This window comes from Pterocles gutturalis, unplaced genomic scaffold (assembly GCF_000699245.1).
Source record: "Pterocles gutturalis isolate BGI_N339 unplaced genomic scaffold, ASM69924v1 scaffold11185, whole genome shotgun sequence".
NCBI classification, from domain to species: Eukaryota; Metazoa; Chordata; class Aves; order Pterocliformes; family Pteroclidae; genus Pterocles; species Pterocles gutturalis.
Genome location: NW_010143455.1, coordinates 17,906 through 43,415, shown reverse-complemented (window position 1 = coordinate 43,415; position 25,510 = coordinate 17,906). Strand labels below are relative to the sequence as shown.

Genomic DNA, 25,510 nt, shown 5'->3' with positions numbered 1-25,510 from the left:
TATATACCAGTGGCAAAGATTAGTACAAGCTTTTATTTGCCCAAGTTTTAATTAGCCGTGCTACTGCCCTTTTTCAGTTTTGTTTTAAATTAAGGGTCTATATGGGAATTATGAAAATGTAAATCTAGAGTGACACTTCAAAGAGAGATCTTGATGACATCAGGGGTATTTACACTGACAGCAGCATTATGGAATTCACAGTACTTTTAAATTAAGGATATAGCTCAATAATTGGCAGTCCTGTGCGCTTACATATTCTAATTGAAATTCTACATTCTGGCATAAAATATGAATCCTAAATATAGTCAGCGTGGTCTTTTTTGGAGCTTGCTACACAAATATATCAATTACGACAACTTAATTTGACATGCTTTTATTTTATTAAAAATAGCTGTTTGAAGAGTTCAAGCCAGCCAGTTTGGTATTGTCAACAGCAAGTGCTTCACCATTTCAAATTACTCGTGTTACCTTTAAGGAATGCCATAATTTTCAAGAGTCAAACAGAACAAATAATCTAAGTGACTACTGAGTTTATCTACTGCTATTTTGTATGTAGTTGTCTGATGATTTCCTATTTCGTTATTCCATTAATGGAATCAGCTCAGAAAACATGAATGCAAAGTCCAAGTACTCCGGACAGTCACCAAAATCCCGTGGTGGCATCACTTTCCAAAACAAATATTTGACTCCTCACACAATAGTGACATCAGATATGGCTCAAACTGGGAGAAACCACAGTTTCTCACTTGTTTAACAAGACCAGCCCCAAACCCTCAGCATGTTCTCTCTCCTTCCACTTCTCTATATTAAAGTTTTTCCATGCGAGTAACTTGGGGAACATAAAAAGAACTGCAGAAGCCGGGCACACTTGGTAATATTCACTGTCACAAGATGAAGAAACATCCCATCTAGAGTAATGCACTTGGTGAACACCGAGAGGTGGGTGAGAGAAGCCGGGAATGAAGTATGGTTTACAATTACTGTTTCCACACAGAATTCCTTTGAGATCAATAGTGCAAGAATCCCATTCATTTTGATGGGATTCATTTATTTTTTGAATGTTATGAAAAATAACAGCAGCACATAACACAGGCACAGTAATAACTTCACAAGAGTACACTGGCCATTGTAATTTGGATCACTGTGAAAGCCGGGTTTTATTACAAAAGAAAACAAGCCTCAGAAGTGGGTGGAAGGACACCAGTATTTACGGAGGTGTGTTGTATAATGTCTGCCACTGAAACCTTCGAAACAGGAAAGGCAAATACTCTGCAAATTAAAATATGAATGCAGCTACAAAGTTCCAACATGGAATTAATGGACTGGGGGAAGAAAACATTCTGGCCAAGCACTGATGCAGCAAAGTACTTGGGCAACTTAAAGCTCATAAGCAGTGCCACTGAAATAAGAGGGGGAAGGTTTGAATGCAAATCATGCCCATGCTTAAATATTCTTGACATCTGTATGTTAAGAGTCATCTGCTAATTGTCTTTACCAACAATAACCCTTTCCAAATTTAAATGAAATTTCAGAGAATCCTTTTATATTTCTTGTGAACTAAAAAGCATCCCCTACCTTAAACTAGGACTTAGAAAATGGAATCTCGAAGAAATTTCTGAGTTTGTTCTTAATACTAGATTTACATTTGGCGATTTGTGTTATGCCTTATTTCAGAAAACAGGTAACTACAAATCTTTCTGGCAAGCAATGGCACAGAATTAGGGCTGAAGGGATCTCAGAAGGTCACCCTCACCAATATTTCTCCAACTGTTTAAATCTAAAGATTCCCCTACGCCTTTCTGAAAAAAATCAGAGGCCATTTAGAGCAGTATCATCACAATTCATATCTGGCCCACTCAAAATCACGTCTAACTTTGAATATCTGTAATTTTTTTTCCCCAGTTTGCTTCTCTACAGCTTGCAGCTTGTTATTTAGCTGAAATTTCTTGCAACTGCTTCTGATGTCCTATGGTTCACTGACAGACACACAGATCTACCCCATCCTACTGCCTAATACGTGATCAGCCCTATCTGACAGGTAATTATCTAACCTGTTTTTAAAATTCTCCAGTGGCAGAGATACCACCATCTCTCCAGCCAAACTATCATAAAGGTTTAGCTACATCAATTTTTTGAAAGAACTTCCTAATGCCAACTTAAACCCTACAAAGAATATAAACCTGTTTTTTGTCCTAATTACAATGAATCACCAACAGATTATTTCCTTCTCTCTGCAACAAACGTTTTACTGCATTAAAGGCTTATTAATAACTCTCCTTAGTCTTCTCTATAGGCTTCACAACCTCACTGGACATGTTTCCTAACCTCCAGTCATTTCTGCTGCTGTCCTCTGAAGTCTTTCCAACCCTCCGCACTCTTTGTAAACTATAGCGCCAAAACCTGGGAATTCAGCAAAACTGAGAAGACTGCGACTGTATCATCCTTCTTTGGGGCTGTTTTTCTCTGCATACATCCCAGTACGATGACTGCGTTTTTAGCACCAGGATGACGTTGTTCCTCTCCCACAGAACTTTGACCTAGCTAGTTGTTCCTGGTTTTGTATTTGTGCAACTTGTCAAACAGTTTTTACAAATCTCTTTTGACTGCAACTCTTCTCTGTTGACTGTGAACAACTTTCAATGTACTGTTTTCCAACCATCCGATATCCACTTCATCTAGACTAGAAAGGTACCACACTGCACAATCAGAAATAATACTGAGTCAAGATTATTAAGATTAAATTTTAAAATCGATAATACTTAATAACCAGCTTTTTACCATCTTCCACCCTAGGCACACCAGATAAACTTCTGCTCTGAAATGGAACTGGAAACTGTAACTCTGAGGTCTGAAGGGAGACCAGCACTCCTCTGAGTCAGACATTTGGAAAAAGAAGAGCCTGAAACTGCCCCAAAATGGAAATCAACAGGCCCCGAGGACTCCCATGAAACAGTAAGCGTACAAACTGACAGCAACCAAGAAGAGGAGGGGCAATAAACATCGGCAAGCAAAAACAGATGTTCATTTAAACCATCAATATTCAAGAAGAATAAATGCCAAATTCTAAAAGTCTAGATATCTATCTGCTGGTTCTTTCTTAGCCACAAGGCCTGTCAAAGAAGAAAATTAGATTGTTTTGACATAATTTGGTCTCGACAAATCTGTGTTGGCTGTTACAATTGGCATAAACAATTTGAGATGTCAAAAGATTTAAATAATTGAAAAGGTAAGGCCAATGATTGAAGTTCTGATGGGCCTAACAGGAGAGTGCCGTAATAAAGAAATCACTCAAAGGAACTTGGTTCAACACAGCAAGCAGTCAAAAAAAAAAAAAAAAGGAACTATTACTTAGCTAACCTGCTAAAAGATAATTACTTCTACTCTAAATTTTTGTACACTGTACGGAGGAAAGCATGAGCTAAATGTATATAGGACAATATAAATCTCAGGAGAAAAACTCCTTTCCTTTTAACATTGCTCTCCTTGTGCAGTAAACTTAGTGACTGGCAGTACATTTTCATCCAAATATGCACACACACAAAATTACAGACACATCTCACTCCCCCAGTGACTTTATAACATGTTGCTAGGTAACAGTGCATAAAGTCAGGTTTCAAGACCTTTAGTAAGTCACCATAAAATAACTGCATAGGCCTTTTGCATGAATAATGTACATTTGTATCCTTTTTCTGATGCCAATAGATCAGACATTGAAAACACCACTGTCTGCCAAACCATAAACAGCTCCCCATCAACTGCTACATGAAAAACAACACATCAAAATGTTGCATATTTTTCCGGCTTTCAGGCTCCCCCCCTCCTGCTTTCTGCTCTCATTCTTGCTACATGCAGCCATCATGAGCACTACCATCTCCAGGTCAGTACAGTCCGTGTGTAGAGTCACTCAGTGCACAGCAGCCAAAGCTGAGACAGACATCAGAACGACAACATACACAGCACACCTGCCAGACAACAGAAAAAATGGATTTCACGGAGTAACCAAATTTGAAACTCAATTTTAAAAATTAATAAGTAAATCAAAACAGACTCACCCTTGCTCATTTTTTGTTGATCATAATAACAAAATATATCAATGGATTATTCTTTTTTTTTTTTAAAGGGGAGGTTTCTGTGGCTCCTTCCAACCCATAGAACAAACCATTTGTACCAGCTCATTTCATCTCCTGCTTGTCCTCAGCTCTTTTCCTTTTTCCTGCTTGGATCCATGAAGCCTCAGGCTTGATTTCTTGTGTTTACCCATTCTACCCTATTCCCCACAGAACTGCAGTCCCAGAGGTATGAAGCTCTGGGCAGATGAGAGCAGCAAGCCCTTCCAAAATAAATAGCAGTGGTTTCACCAAGGCAATGGCATTAGGACAGAGCTAATTTCCTAGTTCACCTGACAATAAAATTTACTAGAGCACAACTTACACTCTATTTAAAGGAACAAGGTGACAAATTATTCTCTACTGAAAAGGGGATCTTCTGTCTCCAAAGTCAAAACTTGCCATAGAGACTGCCATCTCCTTATGAAACAAGTTTCTTCAGTGGCACTTTTCCTGACTTCTTTAAGAATTAAAGGCTAATTTTGAAAACATTTTGTATAGAACATCCCTCCAGCAAGTCCACATCTGTGAAGTGTTCAGTCAATTCAATAAAAGAGCACATGAAATATAATAGATCCACGCCAAACACATCCCCCACTTCAGACTCTCACATATGAGTATCATTCTTACAGCAATAATCTGACAGCGAAAGCAAACACAATGAACACATGCCTTGCATTAGATATGGATTTCAATTAAAACAGCAAAAAAATTTAAAAGCTGTTCATGAATCTCTAGGACTACCTTTTTTTCAGTGTTAATAATCCAGAAATGCAGTAACGTTCATACTTCACAGGTATTGACTAGTTAGACCTCATTTGCTACTCTGAAACGAAGGTGACCAGTACTTCATAGGTCCTATTTAACACATGGATACAGGCAGAGAACTTAAGAGCTGAATTTTCTGATATGCTGGGCACTTGTGACCCTCAGTGATTTAAAACCAGAACTACAGGTATTCAGCATGCCTGAAAAACACACCAAATAAGATTTGCCGAGGTAATTCTGAATGAACATGAAAGCCTTGATAAAAAGTTCTCATTCCCAATCCCAGCACTTAAACAGCAAAATCCCTCTCTTCTCTCACCACTTCCCTTTTCCCTCCATTGTGCACCTCTCCTTATCAAAAAGAACAAGAAATTACAAGTTAAGAAGTTGCAATGCTTTTCTCCCTGCAATTCCATGACTTAGCAAACCCAAGGCAAAGAATTTCTTAGCCCATAAAGGAACAGCTGAAGCTGCTGCTCGCTGCTCAATTACCTGACAGCTTCATCAGAAAATCTGATGCCATCTTGACAGAGATATCTTGGCTGAATAGTGCTGATGCTGTATTGGCCACTAAGTCAGAGGAGTCTTTCAGCTTTGTGTTGTTGGGGGTTCTGTCAACAGTGCTAAGAGCAAAAGGTGCAGCTGAGATGCCATTGTCATCTTTGGGCTCTTCTTTCACTAGTAACGGTGGAATACCTCCAGCAGGCTGCCCAGGCACACCAGGTGTTTTAGATATAGATGCTGATCCCATAAGGTCAGGTCCACCTCCTTCCCTCTGCGGTCCTGGGCAGGAGTCACTACTCAGCTGTGGTGATCCTTTCACCTCAGTTTCTGGTACCTCCTCCTTCACTTTGGATTCTGTCCTGAGGAAATGTTGATGGCAACGCATATGGAGCTTCAGGCTGAAGTGGCGGGAGGAGGTAAAAGGGCATAGCTGGCATTGAAAGGTCTCACCCCTGTCTTGGTGCTGATGAACCTGGTTCAAGAAGTGAAAGATAAAAGGATGTATTAAGCAGAACAGTTTACTAGCATTATAGAAATCCCAACTCTAGACTTCTCATAGCATTTTAAAAAAAGTTAACTAATGAGTGAACTCTCTATTCTGTGCACTTGGAAAGAGGTCAGGCACTAAGAACGGTAGGATTCTTTCACACATAAGTCAAAGAACAAAAACATCAGACTCAACTGAAAAAAAAAAAAATCAGGAACAGCTGTTTCTGCAGCATGGAGATGATGAAGTCTGCTCTGGATCAAACAGTCCTTACAACCAAATCCTGATGACCTGCCAGTGCATAAAAAGACTTCCAAGCTGTAACTAGTAGCTTTCTTGATTAAAAAACAAACTAAAAAACCTCTATCTATTTATATGATCGGCTAAGCATCATCATTCTGTGCAACCTCATAAATAACAACTGTTCAGAGCAACCCAGCAAAACACTAGCCTGCATAGTCCCTCATTGATTCGTGTAGCCCTGGAGTGAAAACACAGCACAGGGCAATACCAAGGTGCTGTCGAAAGAATTTGTTGCAAATTAATTCTGCCAGAAAATAAACAGCTCTGTTATGATAAAATACAAACATGAGAGATGGTGTTTGCCATTTATTCTATTTTATCAGTCGATTAATGATCACAGTTAATATTACTGTTCTCATTATTTGACTGTAGGCTCTCTCATAAAGACTGCATGCTCCAGTATGACCACAATGCCTGATCCCAATTACCTTCTAAAGAGAACTCCATCCATCCAAATGTAATGGTTTACATATTATTTGAACAGACACACTCCTTAGTATAAACTATATACAGATAATTATACAATTCCTTGTTTAACACAGTACTCACGAAAGGGAAGGAATAATTGAGCCCAGCATAAAAGTGGCAGGTATATTGAAAAGTTTCTTCCCTATAGCTTCACAAATGAATTTTAAATCCTGACAGCATCCAGGCTGCTCTCTGCAGAAAGACTGGCAAATACATACATTTGTTCCTTACTAATTGATGAACATGTGATCAGGACAAACTGGCACCAGACTGAGCTTCTCACATTCGTTTTCGCTCTTGTGACTAGAGCTGGTTGGAAACATTTCAGTGAGACAGATTTTTGTTGGAAAATGGCAATTTGTTGAATGCAAAATATTTCACCTGAAACATGGAGAGTTTTGATGAACTCTTGGCAAACGAGGAGTGATTCCCCTCCCCTACTGAGTGGCACCCTACCCCCAGCTCCCCGGGCTTGGCTCAGAAGCAGCCAGCTGTGCCAGGAATCCAAGGCTTGCTGCTATAGCCTGGGAGTCCAAAAGCCCTGAAAGCTCCAGCTCTAATCAAAGCTCAGCTCTACACCAGGGAGCCTGGAAGACCTAGCTCTAGATAAGGCTTTCAGCACTTTCCACTCTCCTGCGGAGCCGAGGTCCAGATCCCGAGAGTCCTGGTGCAGACGCGGCAGAGCTCTGGGATAACTGCAGCATATCCCAAACACAGCCCCGTCAAAATTCAGGTTGGAGTTTCCCTGTGGTTGTAGATTTGGCCTGATTCATTTTCTAGACAGCAAGAGGAATTCAGTCACAAGCCCATATCCAGCATTCCCAGCTCTACATACACAGGACCTGAATTCAGGTCTGCTAAAATGTGAAGCTGCAAGACATCCCTTTTTTAGCCTTTCCACATTCAGTGAAGACACATTTCATTAGAGCTGTACAACTTTTCATTCAGTAGCTCTTCAAGGGCTCTGGAGATTACATACTAAACAAACAGCAAGAGGGAATTTCTCTTGCCCATCCACTTTACAGAATGACATTCTCAATATCATACAAACATGACATTTTACAGACAAAGTAATTCTGGAATCTTAAAATTGCACCTGACAACAAAAAAAACATTAGAAGCTAATGCTAACCTAAGACAGTTTTAAAGCAACAACCTTGCAGAAGAACAGCAGCACAATAAATTCCAAATATTAACAGGTTACAGCCAACCAGATTGCCTGTCTACACTACTGGAAACAGGATGGTCTGTGAGCACAGCAGTACGTAAGCACTCTCCATGAAGAGCACTGAGATGTACTAATGGTAGCAAGCACTCTCACCATGGCAACTTTATCTCTTACACCCACTGAGATTCTGTGCACCGGGGTTTCTCTCCAGGATCTCCTTCAACCAACATTTCCCTGCCTGGATATTTAACCACTTCTCCTAGAGCTCCCTTATCACATCCATCAATACGATGCCTTCTAAAGGCTGTCACTGCTGCAGTCAGGTGGCAAAGTCTGTGTGGGAGCCCACCTCCTCTTCCCAGGAGCATGGCATGCCACCCCTGCAATATCTTTTGAGAATGGATGAGAAGAAGGAGGACTGATTAATCTGATTTGGATTTTTCTCCTGCCCAAAGACAATAGCAGCATCACCAATGGATTTCTCATAAAATAAAGTACGTTTATAACTTGCAGCTAAGGAATGACAGAATTCAAACCCAAATATTTAGAGTTTTAAAGGAAGAATTTTAGATCTACAAAAAACCTATCTGAAACAACATCAAGCCCAATACTTAGCTCACAATGTCCTGGGTCCAGTCCCACCATAAGGTGTGTTATTTTGGTCCATTCTCAAAAATAAATAATAATATACATTTAAAATTTTGAACACTATTAGAAATGGAAGCTAAGAATTAAAATCACTTTAAAGGAAACACTATCCCTTCTTTCCTCATTTGACAGCAGCTGAAAGAGCCAAGAATTGCCATTCTATGCTATTCGGAGGGAAGAGTCAAGGCAGCCACTACTTGCTGCAGAATAAGAAACAAGAAACCCTGCAGAGCTCCACAGAAAGCCATAGGGGAGATCCAGGTCACGTAGTGTTACAGTCCAAAAAGCTGCCTTCTCCCTCCATGAGACAGGGAATGGCTCTTAAACTGTGCTAATGCTACCCAAACTATCAGATGTCCTTTTTAGACTCAACCAGGCTGTTGCTGCATGGACCACAGGCAGGAGGAGACAAGAAGGCAGACGACAGGTTTTCTCCGAAGTCCCCAGTCTGAGCCCAGCTGCTGCCTGATTTGGATCTCTCTGAATTACACTGAAGTCCCCAGTCTGAGCCCAGCTGCTGCCAGATTTGGATCTCTCTGAATTACACGGCAACAAACCACAGTGCACAAACAGCTCACAGAGAATGGTTCTTTCAAAATCCCATAAAATTACTGTTTGACTTATGTCAGAAACATTTAAGGACTTCTCCTTCCAAGTTTATTTCATTTAACCGTGGACATTCTCCTCGACTGTCCAAAATACTTGTAGTATCATCTTTACTTTAACCCTACCATTCTCCTCGACTGTCCAAAATACTTGTATCATCTTTACTTTAACCCTACAAGTCTTCTCAGTCTCAAACGATATTTTGTGGTTCTACAGTTTTTTCAGTATGTGCTTGATATCACGTATGCAATAATTTTCAACAGAACTATACACTTCCTACAAACTTTAAACCTAGTTTGAAGACTTGGGTACAAATTATCTATTGGTTAAATATTTTTTTTATTTGTTTCTTTCAATTTCTCTTGCTGCCTCCACATTCTCACAACACAAGAAAGAAAAAAAAAATCTGTTCAATTTATCTTCTCTATCACGTGTTTTATTTTGATCACACCTCTCTTCTATACCTGGCAGTCCCATTCTTTTCAGCTTCTTTTTTCAATGGGAGTTCTTGCCGTCCCACTAATCACTTTCATTCCCAGCTTTTAAAATCCTTTCTATTTCTGATACGTCTTTTGATGCACAGTGACCAGAAGTGAATGCCACAAGTGTCAGCATACATATGTTAATAATAGCATTGTATTATTTTCAGTGTTATCTCTCTTTTATTCTACAGAGATTCAAATAACTAACGTGCTTTCTAACCGCTGCTGCGCATGCCAAGAAAAGGTTTTCACTGAACTGTCCATGACACCCAGACGTTTTCCCTGTGTAGTTACAGTTTGTTATATCAGACAGCCAGGTGCATGATTAGACTCTTGTTTCCAAGGTGCAGTACCTTGCATTTGTCAACAATAACTTCATTTGCCCCCTTGTTTATCTGTCAGACAGCCTTTTTTTATTCCCTTTCAAGCTTTGCCTTTTCTAATCTTGATTCATGCACATGAGGTTGTATCCTCTACAATCTCTCATCATTTTCTGCAGATCACATTTGCTAGAATACGCACAATTCCACTCTTAGTAATGGAATACCCCTCTCTTAGCCTTTTGTCATGCTTACAATTGCTCATTCCTTCCTACCCTTTGTTTTACTGTCTCTTGGTGAATTTCTAATTTGCCATAGTACATCACATAGCTTAATTTATTTGGCAGATTCTCACTGAGAAGCTTTGCCAAAGGCTTTTTTAAAGACCAAATACATTTCAAGTGATTCTTGAGTCCATGATTTTCCTGACATGCTCCCAATACGGTGAAGATGCTTTAAAATAACCTGTCCTAAACACTTGACCAAAATAGAGTCAGACTGCTCATTCAGTTTTCTGACCCTTGCTGAGGAATAAGGAGCAAAAAGCAAATCACTAAGGTGAAGTGAGCACCCGGCTACATTCCTTGGGGCCTTTCCTTTTTCCCGGTATCATGTAATTAATAGCCTTTCCCTCATCAGGAAGCTGACTATAACTCTCTTCATATTACACAGGAGTGCCAATCTGAGATCTCACTACATGGTCCCTCCTCATAAGCAACAGAAGCATGAAGATCCCGTGGTTGAGCACCACATGACCTACCTGCCATCACATAGAACTTTTCTGTTAAGCTTAATCTTCCCTTTCCTCGTTTTCTGCCATACTGTCGTGCTTCAGCACATGCTCACAATGACAAATTTCTTTTCCACTGCTAGAAGAGCTGGTTTGCCCATTTCTGCCTTATGTCTATATAGCAGCACAAGGAACATTTATAGATATTTTTTTTGGCCATATGCGCCTCTTCCTCATTCCCCCTTCCAAGTGCTCAGGCTAATATCCTGTTGCTTTCTTGGAACCTATCTGTATGATCTCACAGCCTATCCGTCCACCAATTGCTGAAGAAGGTATGTGCATGATCCAAAGACACCAATTGGCCAAAATCTGACTGATGCTTGTGGTATTGCTCTGTGGTAAATTTAATCCCTACTTCCCTACCAGGAAAACCAGACAAGTCTGAAAGCATCTTGCTGAATTACACTACCCCTTTCTGTCGCTTTCTGCAGAAGTAGTACACAAGACACCCTTTCTCTAAAGAAGAAAACTACATATTCCAACTGAATACATGTTTAGATAAACAGAGAGAAGGACTCAAGCACAACCCTTGCTGCCTGCTTGGACAAGACACCTCTCTCAGCTGCCCATTCATGTTGTCCAGTTTCATTTTCGGTATTCTCAGCACCCCTGGAAACCACACTTTGATACCAGAATCAAGTCCTGAGATGCTACCCCTAGACTCCCGGGAATAAGGGCCAAAACTTGTGGTTATGCAGGTACTATAGTTTGTCTCCAAAACAGACCAATAAAATTCCATACTGTGTCTATTTTAGGATTTTTCTAAGGTGCCTATCACTGTGGAATCTAAATGCCAGATAACAATTACAGATAACACTGTGTGCCTTAAAAGGCAGTCTGCTCAGCCGCCCTCGCTCATTGTGTGTCTGCGTGGAAACTTTCCTTCTGCTTCCCTTCTTGCCTTTCACTTCCTCACCTCCAGTTGCGAGTTGGTCTTGGCAATGAGCCTGTACTGGAGGAATGCCTCATCAACGTGGTGGGCAGCACACGGAGATCTGAATATGGTCAGGGCCAGAATCAATCCAGCTCTCTATTAGGATTTTCTCTATCAGGGGACAAAACACCAAAAATATTGGCAATGTTGTATTCTGGGCCAATCAGTTTGACATGTTATAATTACCATAAAATTACACACTATTTATATTATATAGTTATTATTCGTTAACCTAAAGATACACACAGTGAGGAAGGATCATATGGACACACACTCAAACCACTCATGGAAATTAAATCTCCAAATGACCAGTTTCAACGGAAAATGCCTACAAGAACCTCATAAACAGAGGAGGTGCTTCAGCTCAGGGCTATGCTGCCTAGAGGGAAACAAAGATAATACTATTATATTTTTAGGACTGCAGCTGGACAAAACACCTCAAACACCAGCCTAGTACCCTAATTTTGAGTAGCCTTTTTGGTTTTGAAAAATGTGTCTTCACCTGCAGCTGCAATTGACTCATGGTGAGAGAGGGGTGGATAGCTACAGGCAGCTCTACCTTCATGTGTTGCCTGCCAGGAAGGAGATAACGACAGGTAGGTCCCAAAGGATCCTAGGACGACAAAGAAAAATGAAACATCGGACCGACATAAGCAGAAAGCTGCGTCCTAAGTAGCTGCTAGTTGTGCTATACCATTTCTGATGTGTATTTATTCAGTTTTGAACACTGCTGTCTTACATACGTGTCAATTATTATAATCTCACACTTACGTACAAATTTAAAAGCAGCATGTTTTTTATAATGAGAAAATATATCTGATTTTTTTTAAATTTTTTATCTTGTTATCAATTTATAGTTTCACCAAAGAGAACTCAAATGACATCTGACACTGCTGGACACAGGACTAACATGCCCCTACCTCACTCACCTGCCTCAATTTTGATGTGATAGAAAATTGAGAAAAGCACATGAAATCCCTTGAAATTAAGGTAAAATGTTATCTTTCAGGTTCTGGTACTTGTGATTCTTCACATCTATCCATAAGACAAATACAGACCATTTAGTTTTGTAAGACAATTGCCTTCATCTTAAACAGGGTGCAGTTTTACCAGCAAAGAGCGCTGAGTCCATGATGACCTGCACTACTGGACCTCACTGACTGAGGAGACTTCAGATCTCACCTCCATAGTAAAGCTAAAGGAGGCTGTGATCTCTTACACTGGGTCAAGCAGCTCTGGGCCTGACTCTGACCTCAATGATACCTAACTGAGCATTACTTAGTAATAATTACTGTATTACCAAATAATTAACACTACATGTTATGTGTTTGTACAAGCGGTCTGCTTTAAGAAGACATGGGCTCAGTTAATGAAGGGGTTTATGTTGGGTAGGGAGCAGAAAAGAGCACAAGGGCTTCGGATAGCCACCGATTTGATAGCACACAGAGACAGTGAAAAGTCACTAATTTTCTCCAACATCCTACCCGTGACCACCAATGGAAATCACCATGCCAAAAAGGAAGAGATAGGCCCTCAATCGGCAAATAATAATTCCAAAAAAAGCAAAAAAAGTAGAGAAAAATATTTTTTGCAGGGAGTAATAGGGATGTCCTTTACAAAGCAGGGACAACAAGAGGCCTCTGCCAGGGAAGAGCAAGCATTCAGGTAATGCAGGCTTCTGTGCAGCCTGTCAACAACTGAAAACAAAAGACTTTTCTTATCACACTGTGTTCCCATTCTTTCTACTCATCGTCTATTTGGGATGGCCACCCGAGCCCTCTAGTCAACATGGAACACTAAGTTCTAGAAGAAGGAGCCAGAAACATCAAACCTATTTGTACCTGATAAGGATTAGCATGATACACCAAGGATGGCTGGGAATAGTGAATTGATTCACAGTAGGAGAGGTAAGGGATGAGCCTTCAGACTTCAGGGGCATGATTTCAGACCCTGAAATACAGCAAGATCTGCTGATGCGATCAGTAGAATCATCTGAATCATGTACACTGAAGTGAATAGTTACTCAGGTGTAAGCAAGGTTAGACTCCTGTCTGGTGATCTCAGATTCTGCAATAGCATATATAAAAGCCGAACAGGCATTTCTCTCCCCCACCACCCCAGTCTGGTGCTCTCTTACACACACATTTGTCCAAAACTGACAAAACACTAACAATAATAAAACATTTCACTTTTGTCATAATAACTCAGCTGCAGTAATGTAGGAAACGTTTTGCACTTCAGCTTCTTCATCCATGGTAGCATTTTTAGAGGCACATTTTTACTTCACCAAGCTTGTTCTACCGCTTGCAAGACCAGGCACTTTGTATGTTGCAACCATGTAGTACTTCAGCTAAGCAGACTGTTTCTTTACATTTTTATATTTTTCACATCGACACAGATGTTGCTTCCTTCAAAAGATCATCTTCAGCTCGAGCCTAAAACTTGGTCTGAATTAAAAGCACACTTGAAACTTAATGGAAACATTTGAAAACAAAACAGTATAAGCTGTCATTCATTTTGGGCGTGATGTTTCCCTCCTGAAGTGCCTGCAATTAAAAACTACAGCAAAAAAAAGTTAAAACTGAAAGCCTGCCTATATAAAGTAATGGTAGAGCCCCTGCTAGCGCTGCCCAAGTTGGCATGCCCACTTAGTGTGATGCAATGGCACGTAGAGATCCTAGCTGGCATCCTGAAAAGCAGCATTGCTGCATTTGCATGGTGTCACATCTCAGCTAACACCCCTGCTTCTGATGGTCCCAGGTCCAGAACTAAACCTGTCACAGACAGCTTGTGCTGCATCAAGTTGACATAACCTAACGCAGTTTCCACACTGCATAAAATGGAAAGGCAAGCAAAGGAAAAAGAGTTATTTCTTTCTCTCTGTAAGGTCTCCGTATTTAAACAAAGGCATCATTAGTAGTACAACTAGAGAAATTTTGTTGCTGCAAATGCAAATGAAACAAGTTGGTAATACTACTGATTTTGATTGATGATTCAGGTGTTTTGATTGTCAGTGAACACTTCCCTTACCTTCATGTGTGATTTGAGATTGTCCTTGCGTGCACAGCGAAATGGACAGAGTGGACACTGGTGACTTTTCAAACCTGTATGAATCACCATATGCCGTTTCCAGTAACTCTTCCTCTTGATAACCAAACCACAGATCGGACACTGGAAAGGTTTTCCTCCTTCTTCTTCTGAGGCTTAGCAGAAGGGGGAACAAAAAGAGAGGATCCTTACAGCCACTTGTCAAATACTTTCCACTTGTAAACATACTCAAGATATAATTTTTCAGTGGTAGAATTTCATCTGCAACACATCAGTTGACAACAGATCTGACACATCAGTTAAACAACAACATATACCAGAAATTTCAGTTCCTCCACGCAGAATATTCCCTTTCCCCTTAATCTAGTTATTCTCCCTCTAAGAAAGGTCACCATAATTTATAAAGTTAATGTCCCAGACATCCTTTAGCTAATCAGTAGGAGATGCTACTCTATCTCACCTGATCCTAATGTTCCTTATAATTTAACTGAGATGGATGTCTCATAATCACCACTTTGTAGCTTCATTTCATATCAAAAGCTGGTTGTAGTAGGGTATGGAAAATATGCATAACTGTTAAAAACTGATCCATTCCCATATCTGATGGCTAGTCAGCAGGAGAGCTGCTGACTATAAAGCATAGAACAATCCACAACTTAACTGAAAAGCATGCTGGTATGGTATATTGGATATATTTAACTCTAGAAGTGTTAACTTCAGAACCCCTGCTGTTGAAATTGTTTAGTTACGGCTTGAGGAGGTGCTGCTGCCAGCCACTTCAGCCATCCGGGGTCTTTTGGTCATGGGTTTCCTTCTGCTCTTCTAGTTGCCAGGGTTTTAAATCTACTGCCCTTCCTAACGTTTGCATTCTGCTTTACTCCCCAATTCACCTAAGACAGGAAAAAGATTTGGTGGCATTTATCAGGCAAATATGGTTAGTCTGTGGTTAGAGTGTGGAACCATCTCAAGGTTAAAGGAAAGAAAAATTCCTGACTTGACACAACTAACCATCCATTCATCCTCTCATCACGATTTCCTCTGCTTATGATAAAGAAAGGCCTAGTGTTACCATGGAATTGGAAGCCTTTTCCCTCACTGTGAAAGACAAACTATTTTCAGCAATGTTGTACTGAGTTTGGCTGGGATAGGGTTAATTTTCTTCATGGTGGCTAGTCTGGGGCTGTGTTTTGGATTTGTGCTGGAAGCAGTGTTGATGACACCGGGGTGTTTCAGTCACTGCTGAGCAGTGCTCACACAGAGTCAAGGCTTTTCTGCTCCTCACACCACCCCACCAGTGAGGAGGCTGGGGGGCAGAAGGAGCTGGGAGGGGACACAGCTGGGACAGCTGACCCCGGCTGACCAGAAGGATACTCCATACTGTATGGTGTCATGCTCAGCATATACAGCTGGGGGAAGAAGAAGGAAGGGGGAGGACATTCAGAGTTATGGCCTTTGTCTTCCCAAGTAACTGTTAAGTGTGATGGAGCCCTGCTCTCCTGGACATGGCTGAACACCTGCCTGCCCATGGGAAGGAGTGAATGAATTCCCTGATTTGCTTTGCTTGTGTGCGGGGCTTTTGCTTTCCCTGTTGAACTGTCTTTATCTCAACTCATGAGTTTTCTCACTTTTACCCTTCTGATTCTCTCCCCAGTTGCACCAAGGTGGAGTGAGTGAGCAGCTGTGCAGGGGGTTTATGTTGACTGGGGTAAAACCACAACAAGTGTGCATCCTGCTATTTGGAATTTCTCTCACAATATTTAATCTCATTATTATCAGTTCTTTCTTACTGATAAGGATATAGCAAAAATCAAATTCCCTTGATGAGGAACTAAGTGATAAAAACCTCCGGAAAGATCTGTCATATCCTAAAACACAATTCTTGTTATTAGGTAGGAAACAAAAACATTGTAATTCAACTAAGTATCCATTATGTAAGTACAAAAAAGAACACATCATCAAAGCATCCACTTCTGCAAGTTCAGAAATTCTCGTGAAATATTCAATCACAGTCAACATATTATCAAAGCATTCCCCTTCCTGCATCTCTAAAGAGCAAGCCTAAACCAATCCTAGAGTAGCTTGTGTTTCAGTTTTTAAATATCTTTACTTACTAAAAGGCAAGAGAAAGATAAACCACAGAAAAAAAATGTTGGTAGCATTTTTACCTATCATTTCTTTTCCTTCTATCATATCTTTTCTCCAGCCTCTGGTTATCATCAGAAAGGATCCAGAAAAGAAATGTATAACAAGCTATTACCTGTTTTCCACCTAATTAAAAATAAATCTGCAAACAGGATGGATCAATAGTAATTTAGCACATTACAAAATACACAGTAACAGTTTCAGAGGTGACTATGCTCTGATAAGCCATGGCTCCAGCTTCTTACCTGAAATAATTCTGAGCAAATAGCTCAACACAGTGGACAAAAGAGCAGCTAGCATACTCTTGTTATTAACATATTCCTCTTTAAATAGCCTCCATTTTTACTGTTCCTTACTTGTCGACACCTAATTAATCTCACTGAGTATTTATCTCATAACCAAAGCTAGATGTTGCTGGTGGGTAAATGAATCAGATTTGTAACAACAAAGCAAACTCACCAGTGCTTTAAATGTTCAAAGTATGAAAGGGAAAACACCACCTCAAGTTATGCCTACTGGGAAAAGATGACTCTCTCTTGGGAACAAGACAAAAAACTCCCATGTCTCAAGGAGCAATCAGACACACACAAAACCATTATAAAATGAAATACTCTTTTTTGCTTTTAGTGCCATAAGGTTGTAGGTGCACAGGGAATCAGGAACATGTGACATTTATTTTCAGGGCAAATATACATGCTCATCTGCCCTACTCAACTTTCACAGAAGTGAGGCTTTCAATTGGAGGTCACTGAACTGTGACCTCTTTTCGCAAGCTGCATTTGTCCATAGCTGAAGGAATCAAGGAGTTTGGCTTTCCATAATCAACATCCACATATGCTAACCAACAGCTTGCATTTCATTTTCACTCAGTTAATTATTTAGAAAGGAAAAACTTAATAGCATATCAGAAAATGGACTTAAAGAACCTTCATTATGAACGTTACACTATGAAGTTTGCTTAGATGCCAACTGGCATTGGCCCAGTGCATACAAGCTGAAAGGAAACACCCTTCCTCTTGGGATACTAGTCCCACATACTATAAAAAATGAATAGTTGTTCCTTGGTTACCAAGGTCTTGAGGCAGTCAGCCCCCATTTGTTACCTTTTAGCAGCAGTATGGTTGGGCCTTCAGCAAAGAGAACAGTTGCTAGGACCTTGCTGCACCAGAGCTAGTTTATAAAGTGCCAGTCCTAGCAGCACACTTGCACGGTCACACAGAGCACTCCCCTGGGATAAGCTGCACTGACAAAAATAAAGTGCCAGTCCTAGCAGCACACTTGCGCGGTCACACAGAGCACTCCCCTGGGACAAGCTGCACTGACAAACCCCACCGTTTGTTGGTCAAACACAGAACCTGGATTTTACTACAACCATTTACTTTTCCCCAGTAAATACTTATGATGTGAACAGCTTTTCCTCTAGCAGGAAGTAAACTAATAACTTAAAATAAATGTTAACCTCATTCCTCTTCTCTACGTTGCTGCCTTCCTTCTATGAAGGCCAGTCTTCACGGGGAAAGTTACACCAAGTTAATACCCACAGTCACGCTGGTGTAGCCTGCGTGGGTACTCCTATTCCCACATGAAAAGACCTTTTTTTGGGTTAGCTCATGTTACTCCGAAAGGGACTAAATCTACACTAATGAAAACCTTAGGCCAGACCCATGCCAAGAATAGTTTGCCACTTTAATTGCCTTGGCAAATCACACCAGCAAGGCATTTGTAGAACACGTGTAACTCGGAGGACAAATCCAGTACCGGCTGCGCCTCACTGCATCTCTCCCCTTCCTCCTCCAAGGGAGGAACGAGCGTTGCTGTCCATCCAATAGCTGCTACACTCGGAGTTTTTATGAAAAGCTGCACAGGGACAGATGGGACCTCCTGATATCCCTAAACAAAAAGGCCAGGTCAGGAAGATGGCAGTGCAACTATACAATGGCCATGTTGGGCTTCATGTCTGTACCGTCAGGCTAGTATTCCTGCTAAAACTCAGCCTGATAAAGCTCTATTCTACTGAAGCACTTTGTGCATCTTGTGAAGACACCTGATGTGTTTCACTCCACTCTGCAGCAGAACACCGCTGCAGGGAGAACACCGACAACCCCTGAAGCCTGTATGTTCTACCAGAAATATGAATCCATGATGTGAACTTTGTATAGAAAGAGATGAAAGAAATCTTATTTTTCCTTATTTTGAAGATGGATCATTTAAATTTCCCTGCATGACTTGACAGTTCTTGAAAGCTTTTGTTACAAAGACTGTTTCTTCTTATTCCCTATAAGCCTGATTCCTTGACTGCCGACAGGTGGAACTGGTAGAGGGAAGTCAGAAGTGTAAAATGGTTCTCGTTGAGCAAATTAGAGAAATGCAGTTCACTTCTTTTTTTTAATGACAAAGGATTGTAAAAGACCAAAAGTGAGAGTTGTTCACGCTGCTGCAAAAAAAAATTTAATGAAAAGTGGCAACATAATAATATACTCTGGTAAATTAGGACAGGGTAGTAAGCGATTATACAAAAGTCTATTTGTGACAGAGACAGCAGGAGGGAGAATTCTCCCTTGTCCAATATTTCAAAAGCACTAGTTTTGTATGTGCTCACTGACACCATGAGCTCCCTAACAGGGATTCTTTTATCTTCTCCACTAAATATTTTTGTGGACTTATTCTGAGCTTGGTGAGAGGGGCAAATACCATTGTATGGAATAAAAATAATAATAAAAAAAGAGTACTGAACTGTACACTCATATCTTTCAAATATGAAAACATTCGTGACAGTTTGGTCTTCAAGTGCTATTTTAAAAAGCTTTTCTATTGTTTACCTAAAGTACCTATTTCTTACTCTCATAATACATGGAATCAAAACAGATCCAGACCCACTGAAGAGATGTTATATCAGCCTATAGCAAAACAAATACATTGTACTTAACGGCTCAAACTGTATCCATACCTGTAGAAGTGGGTTTGGATGCTCTTCCCTTAGGGACTGGCAGCAACAATAATTCCAAAGACTGTGGTGGAGTTGCTTTCTCTTGCTTCATCTCTGAAAGCTGAAGGGGATCCTCAGCAACCAGTGACTTCTTTTTCTCAGCCAACAGGGTGCCTGCAGCCCTTGCAGCAACCTCCTTGAGAAGGGCAGCTGAAGAGGTCATGGAAGCCAGAGAAAGGAAAGAACTAGCCGGAGGCGGGTGCTCCTGCCCAGGAGTCATGCTTCTTTCACTCACTTTCTTAGATAAAGCTGCTAACGTGGAGCTGGCTGACTGAGAACTAAAAGGCGAGGAAAAGGATTCAAATCTTATTGGGTCTTCAGTCCTTGAAAGAGATTTGTCCTGCAGAACGGCATTGGCTGCAGCTTTCAGTTTCAGGATAGCTGAATCAGGGGACAAACTACAGGTGGTGGTTGAGTTTGGCAACCACTTACCTTGATTCCATATAAAGTGACCGCTTGCATTGTATTGGTCACTTTGTTCCTGTTTCTCAGCAAGCTTTCTGGCAAGAACACTTAGCTGCTGGGCATGATGAGCAGGTGGCGAGAAGGAGAGATTTGAGCCAAGATTTACAGGGGACTCGACTCTGCCATTGACTGTAACAGCAGCATCCAGCTTGAGGGAGCCAGCCTCCAGCAGCCGCCTCAGGTTACTACTCAGTGGCTTATTTGGACCAGGAGGTTCTTCTTCACACAGAGAAGACACATCAGGAGAAAGGTGCTCTTTGCTCTGTAGTGTATCTCTTAGTGCCTCATTTTCAATGGTTCCCACCTCTGCTGCATTGCTGCTAGGAGTTGCACTTCCCAAAGAAGTATCTGGGGAAGTGGACTGCTCTGCAATTCTGTCCTCAGGAGACAACTTAAAGTTCTCCTGGACTTCTCCATATGATGCTTCTGAAGGAGTTGCTGAAGAATTTCCAAACCAGCGTTCTTCTTCACTGAGCTCACCTTCCACTTCTTCCTGTCTGGTACCATCTGTGTGGAACCAAGAACAGCAGTATTATTACCAAATCTGCATAAAATAAGGCGTGAAGTATATGCCTGGCCTCTGCATGACCCTCCTGAACAATCACCTAACATTCCTCTAAAGCATGTGGATTTGGCATCATCCTGGATTGACTGACCAGGAAAAAGGTTTTTTGAAAATTACTGAGTCTTTCTTTGAAGACAAAATCATGACAAGCCCATCATCTTTCAGTCAGCATAACTAAAACAGCTAAAACTGCAACAATACAAATGTACATAACATATATGCAGATATTGCAAGTATTTCATTATCAGTATAGTCTGTACATCCTGCAAAATATTATGAACTCTGTGGTATAAAGCAGGGATTTAACAGGCCCAGAAATTACTGCATACTTGTGTCTTCGAACAGCTAGCACCTGTTCAAAGTGGCTACACACCTCCAGAAGCAGATCAGGTGTGTAGCTACTCAAAGTAGTCTCTTACAGTGACTAAATCTCAGCCCAATCCTGCAGTGACCCCTACTCTAAAATAAAATCAAATCTGTACTGACAATTCATTACTGAATACCTGAAATGACTAGTACATGGATGCAGGCTAAAGCTTTCATCTCTCCAACTATTTGGAAAAGGAATAGCACACATAAACCTAATCTTTGGGGTAATTTCATCTTATATAGACACTGTTTGCTTGTCACTCTTCATTAATGTTAAAGTCTTAAGGATCATCCTAAACCGAACTTACCTTAGCTGGGGGAAAAAAAAAAAAAGAGAAAAAAAAAAAGAAAAAAAAAAGAAAAAAAAAAAGAAAGAAGAGTGTTGGTCTTAATGCCCTTAGTTACGTTTTCTCGTCTCTGGCAACCACAACACATCTACCCTCTGCTGAGACCCAGCTGGCAGTGTCTAAAGCACTGTGACCCTGGATTGCTCTTTTTCCTGACAGGTACCCAAACTCACACAGACATGGGTAACGGTGAAGCTCCCAAGACTTTTTTTGCAGATCTCCCTGGCCAATCAGATCATAATCAAGAAAAACAGCAATGCTAGAATTAAATTCATGTTATCTTCACTTGCTAGATACCTCTCACATTTCTTGCTTTTAGATTCAATGTCCCAAGCTACAAAAGAATCTTTGTAATCATACTAAGGCAAAACAAAAGAATTTAATATAACCCTCCACTGACGTGCTGGAAATAAAGCCTACATGATATGTACTGTATCTATGATCATGTATTATTCCCAGATTCCCTATTTAATTCTGGCAAACTACAAAACTTGGAGACAAATTGATGAAGAAAAACGCAGATTTATATTATTGCTTTGATACAATGAATTTAAGGAGGAAAAACCCAGCCAACTGCATCAGAAGTGTAGAGATACCAACATATACTCTGAAAGAAAATATTATTTTTTTTAGTGTTATACAGGATACGAGGAATAGTCTCTCACAGTAAGTTCCTTTTACTCAAAACCCTTAGGAAAAAAATACAGCAATGTTTCAAGAGCCCACAATAAAACCACTCAGTTACCTTAGATTAGTAATCTAAGCAGAAGAGGGCTAGCATCTTTCCTATTCAAAACAAACAAAAGCCAAGCAAAACCCAAAGCACTTAAAATTATTTTGATATTATCCAAGTTAACACCACAGACACGGCAAGATTAACAATAACATGCACACAAAGGCCGCTACCACGCACATTCAAATAAAGAAGATACATGCTTCTCAGCTGAGCCAGCACTTACACGGGTTAAAGGACAACAGAATGTATTCCCCTTTTCACCCCATGAACATCATAAAAGCAACTCGAGGCATGTCTGTATAGTTTGGTGCAGTCAGATGAGAGATCCATCCACCCGCCCCAGACGCAAGCAAGTTCTGGACTGGAAGCCCAAAAAGCACCTTACTGGCACTTTGCCTGAACAGATTTACCAAGAGCAGGGCACATCCCCTGGGACACAGCCTGGAGCTCACACCACTCCACAGCTGCTGAGCCAGAGCTATCCTGCATCCTACCATTCACATCCGTGGGTCTGCTTACATCTCTCTGTGTTAAAACATGTCCCCTGCTCTCCAAACCCTACTTTGTTTGTGGCTCTCCCCCTCACCCATAAATAGGGAGGGAGAATTGCATTTCCCTTCATGCAGAAAGTCATCCAAAAATTACAGTTTGAGAGATATTTAATTGTAAATTGTTACAAGAAGAAATGGGTTTCTGGTTTACAGAAATCTCCAGCTTACTAAACCCAAAACTTCTCTGTTCCTTGACATCTACATCAATTTCTTAACGTTGATATGTTTCCTAGTTGTAACCAGCCTTTAAAATACCAGTTAAATAACAATGTTTTACAAATCTCACAATGTTGCTCATCCTACCTGCACTGAAAAGTAATTCTTCCTCCTCTCCTACACCTGTTTTTGCTCTAACCATAAAAGTAATGTCCCGCATACATTTTCACTATCTATCCCTCCTCTCTAAAGCTGACATCTTGGGGAACACTCACAGTAGCTGAGAAACAGGACACTGGTATTTAAAGTTGATGGTAACAATGGGGGGAATGGAACTACATCTGCTAGGGGAGAGCTGCAATACAGCTTTCCTCCACAGTAACACAACTACACTATGCCTGGAACCAAAAAACCAAGGCAGCGATAGCAGAGGAGATAAGAACAGGGCACGGATTGCCTTTCCTTTTTCCAGACATGCACATTCTCCATTGGTCTTGCCTATATGAAGGGCAGCCACCAACATTTTACTGACAGGGCGCAGCAGGAGTGCGATACTCCTCATTTAAAGGCTTGCTACCAAGCCCAGAATTTCCCTCTTCTTTGGGTAACGCAGTGAGAGCTCCCCCTCCTGTTGCTAATCCACCTGTAACCACTCAAACACTCTCAGACCTTCAAACCACCTCTGTAACACAGGGCAACTTTCCTCTGCAGCACCTCTGTCCCAAAAGCCAGCTGGATCTTCTTTTTTCCACCAGAGCAGGTTCTTTCTGTACCCAGAAACCAGAGTTCTAACTGCTGACACAGGTCTGATTTTCCTCTTCTCAGTAATTCCCTCAGCTGCTGCAGTATCAAGTCCGCTGTATTTGAGGTTGTAAGGTTAACACTGAAAAAGCCAGCATCAGTGTCTTACCATAAGCTCAGTCAAACCTCCTTTTGAACACTAGTGAATTGGTTTAGAAGCATAACGGTGAAGGCTGGCCATTTCATTTCGAAGCAAAGTCGCCATTCAAAGCCTTCAGGGCAGGATTTTAATTCATATTGACTTGTGAGACTGTGAGTTTGAACAAGCTTGTGAACTCCAGGAGAAACCAGCCCAATCCACCAACCTCCCTCTGAGTTCAAGTCAAATAAAACCTTCCCTCAGAACTCAGAGGGTTCATGGGACACCCAGACCAGGTTTGTCTGAAGCAGGAGCCAACCTCCGTGTGTCCGTCAAGAAGCTTCAGCTGTTTCTAAGGTCTGTGGCAGAAGATATGCATGACATGTTTTTCCCTTCTCTTGCAACACAGCTAAGGAGCTCCAGTGAAAAGTCCTTGAAAGCTAGAATAGAAACGTAACACCACATCTAAATTTCTTCTCTCCACCATAAACACACCACAGTTTGTTATTACAGAATTACTTACGAATGTTAAGCTACTGGCATTGCATTTCTATTGCAGCTTAAAATCCTAAACATGGGTAAGAAACCACAGAGAAGCTGCAAAGCAAGGAAAGGTGACTTCACACCGACTTCATTTGGAACAAGACCTGGCTGGGAATCTCACCAACTTTTACCAAATAACTGCTCATCAGATTGCCTCTTCTCAGCATGAGTCAAGAGTCAAGAATGTCAGTGCTCCTCTTTCCTCATCTCCATGGCAGTTCTGGAGGGAGAACCGCTTCCCAAACCATTTGCCCCTGGCAGAGGCTGGTGGGAGTTACAGGTGTCCTGTATGGACAGGACTGCCCCATCCCACAGCGCCCAGGAGCCTCACACAAGTACCTCCCACTCCTGTCAGCGACGACAAACGCACCACAATACTGTTGGGCAACTGCTGCCACTGATGGAGCCCCATATCAAACAATTTCTGGCAAAGCCACAAATGTGCCCAGAAACACTTACGAAGTGCCAGTTTCCCTCGCTCGCCCGCTCGTCTGCTTGTTTTGAAATACGGAAAAGTTCTGTTTCCTCTTCAAGAGATCAGTTTGAGAGACAAATCTTATTGATCCTGAAGTATGTTATTTCACTCTGTGAGCATCTGCCCTTTTACTTAGAGTAGTGATTAGAATTTGGCCCTGATATGAATAAAAATGTAAATATTACCTTGCTCACACTACTTACATCTGAAAACTGAAAAAGACAAACACGTCTGTTCATTTATATACTGAGCTGGAAACTTTAACAGTACCAAATGTAATGTACACATGCCGTTCATGGAAGTGGCAAGGGTGAGATGATCCACAGCTCCACTTTGTAGGACTTGGAGTGGCAAAATATGAATGTAGCAGGCTAGATCTAGAAACAGTCCGTGCAACACAACGAAGAGTCTCCGAGCTGTGGCACTGAGCAACAGACATGGGCAGTGAAAACATGCTTGAAAGAACACCTTTTGGAACAGCAGAGATTATCTAAGAAGAGGCTACAGTTAAAGAACCCACCCCAAGGAGACTAAATTTTCATGTAAGAGGGAGAAAATTTCTCTTTAATCATTCAGTGCAACGAGTAAACGAAAGAACTTCAGAAGAGAATTAACATTGCAAATCCATATGCTACAGTGATATAAACATATGGAAATTGTAAT

General features: G+C 41.0%; 1 protein-coding gene across 1 annotated transcript in view; it reads right to left on the bottom strand.

Moving 5' to 3' along the window:
- LOC104459091 (zinc finger protein 827-like) overlaps positions 1-20,934 on the bottom strand; it is a gene marked incomplete at its 3' end in the record, with an annotated part of 38,062 nt that extends 17,128 nt beyond the window's left edge. Inside the window, 5 exon segments of the mRNA XM_010084744.1 lie at positions 5,367-5,850; positions 14,615-14,787; positions 19,722-20,732; positions 20,831-20,897; positions 20,899-20,934. Coding sequence (XP_010083046.1) covers positions 5,367-5,850; positions 14,615-14,787; positions 19,722-20,732; positions 20,831-20,897; positions 20,899-20,934 — 1,771 coding nt within the window.
- Positions 20,935-25,510: the final 4,576 nt, after the last annotated feature.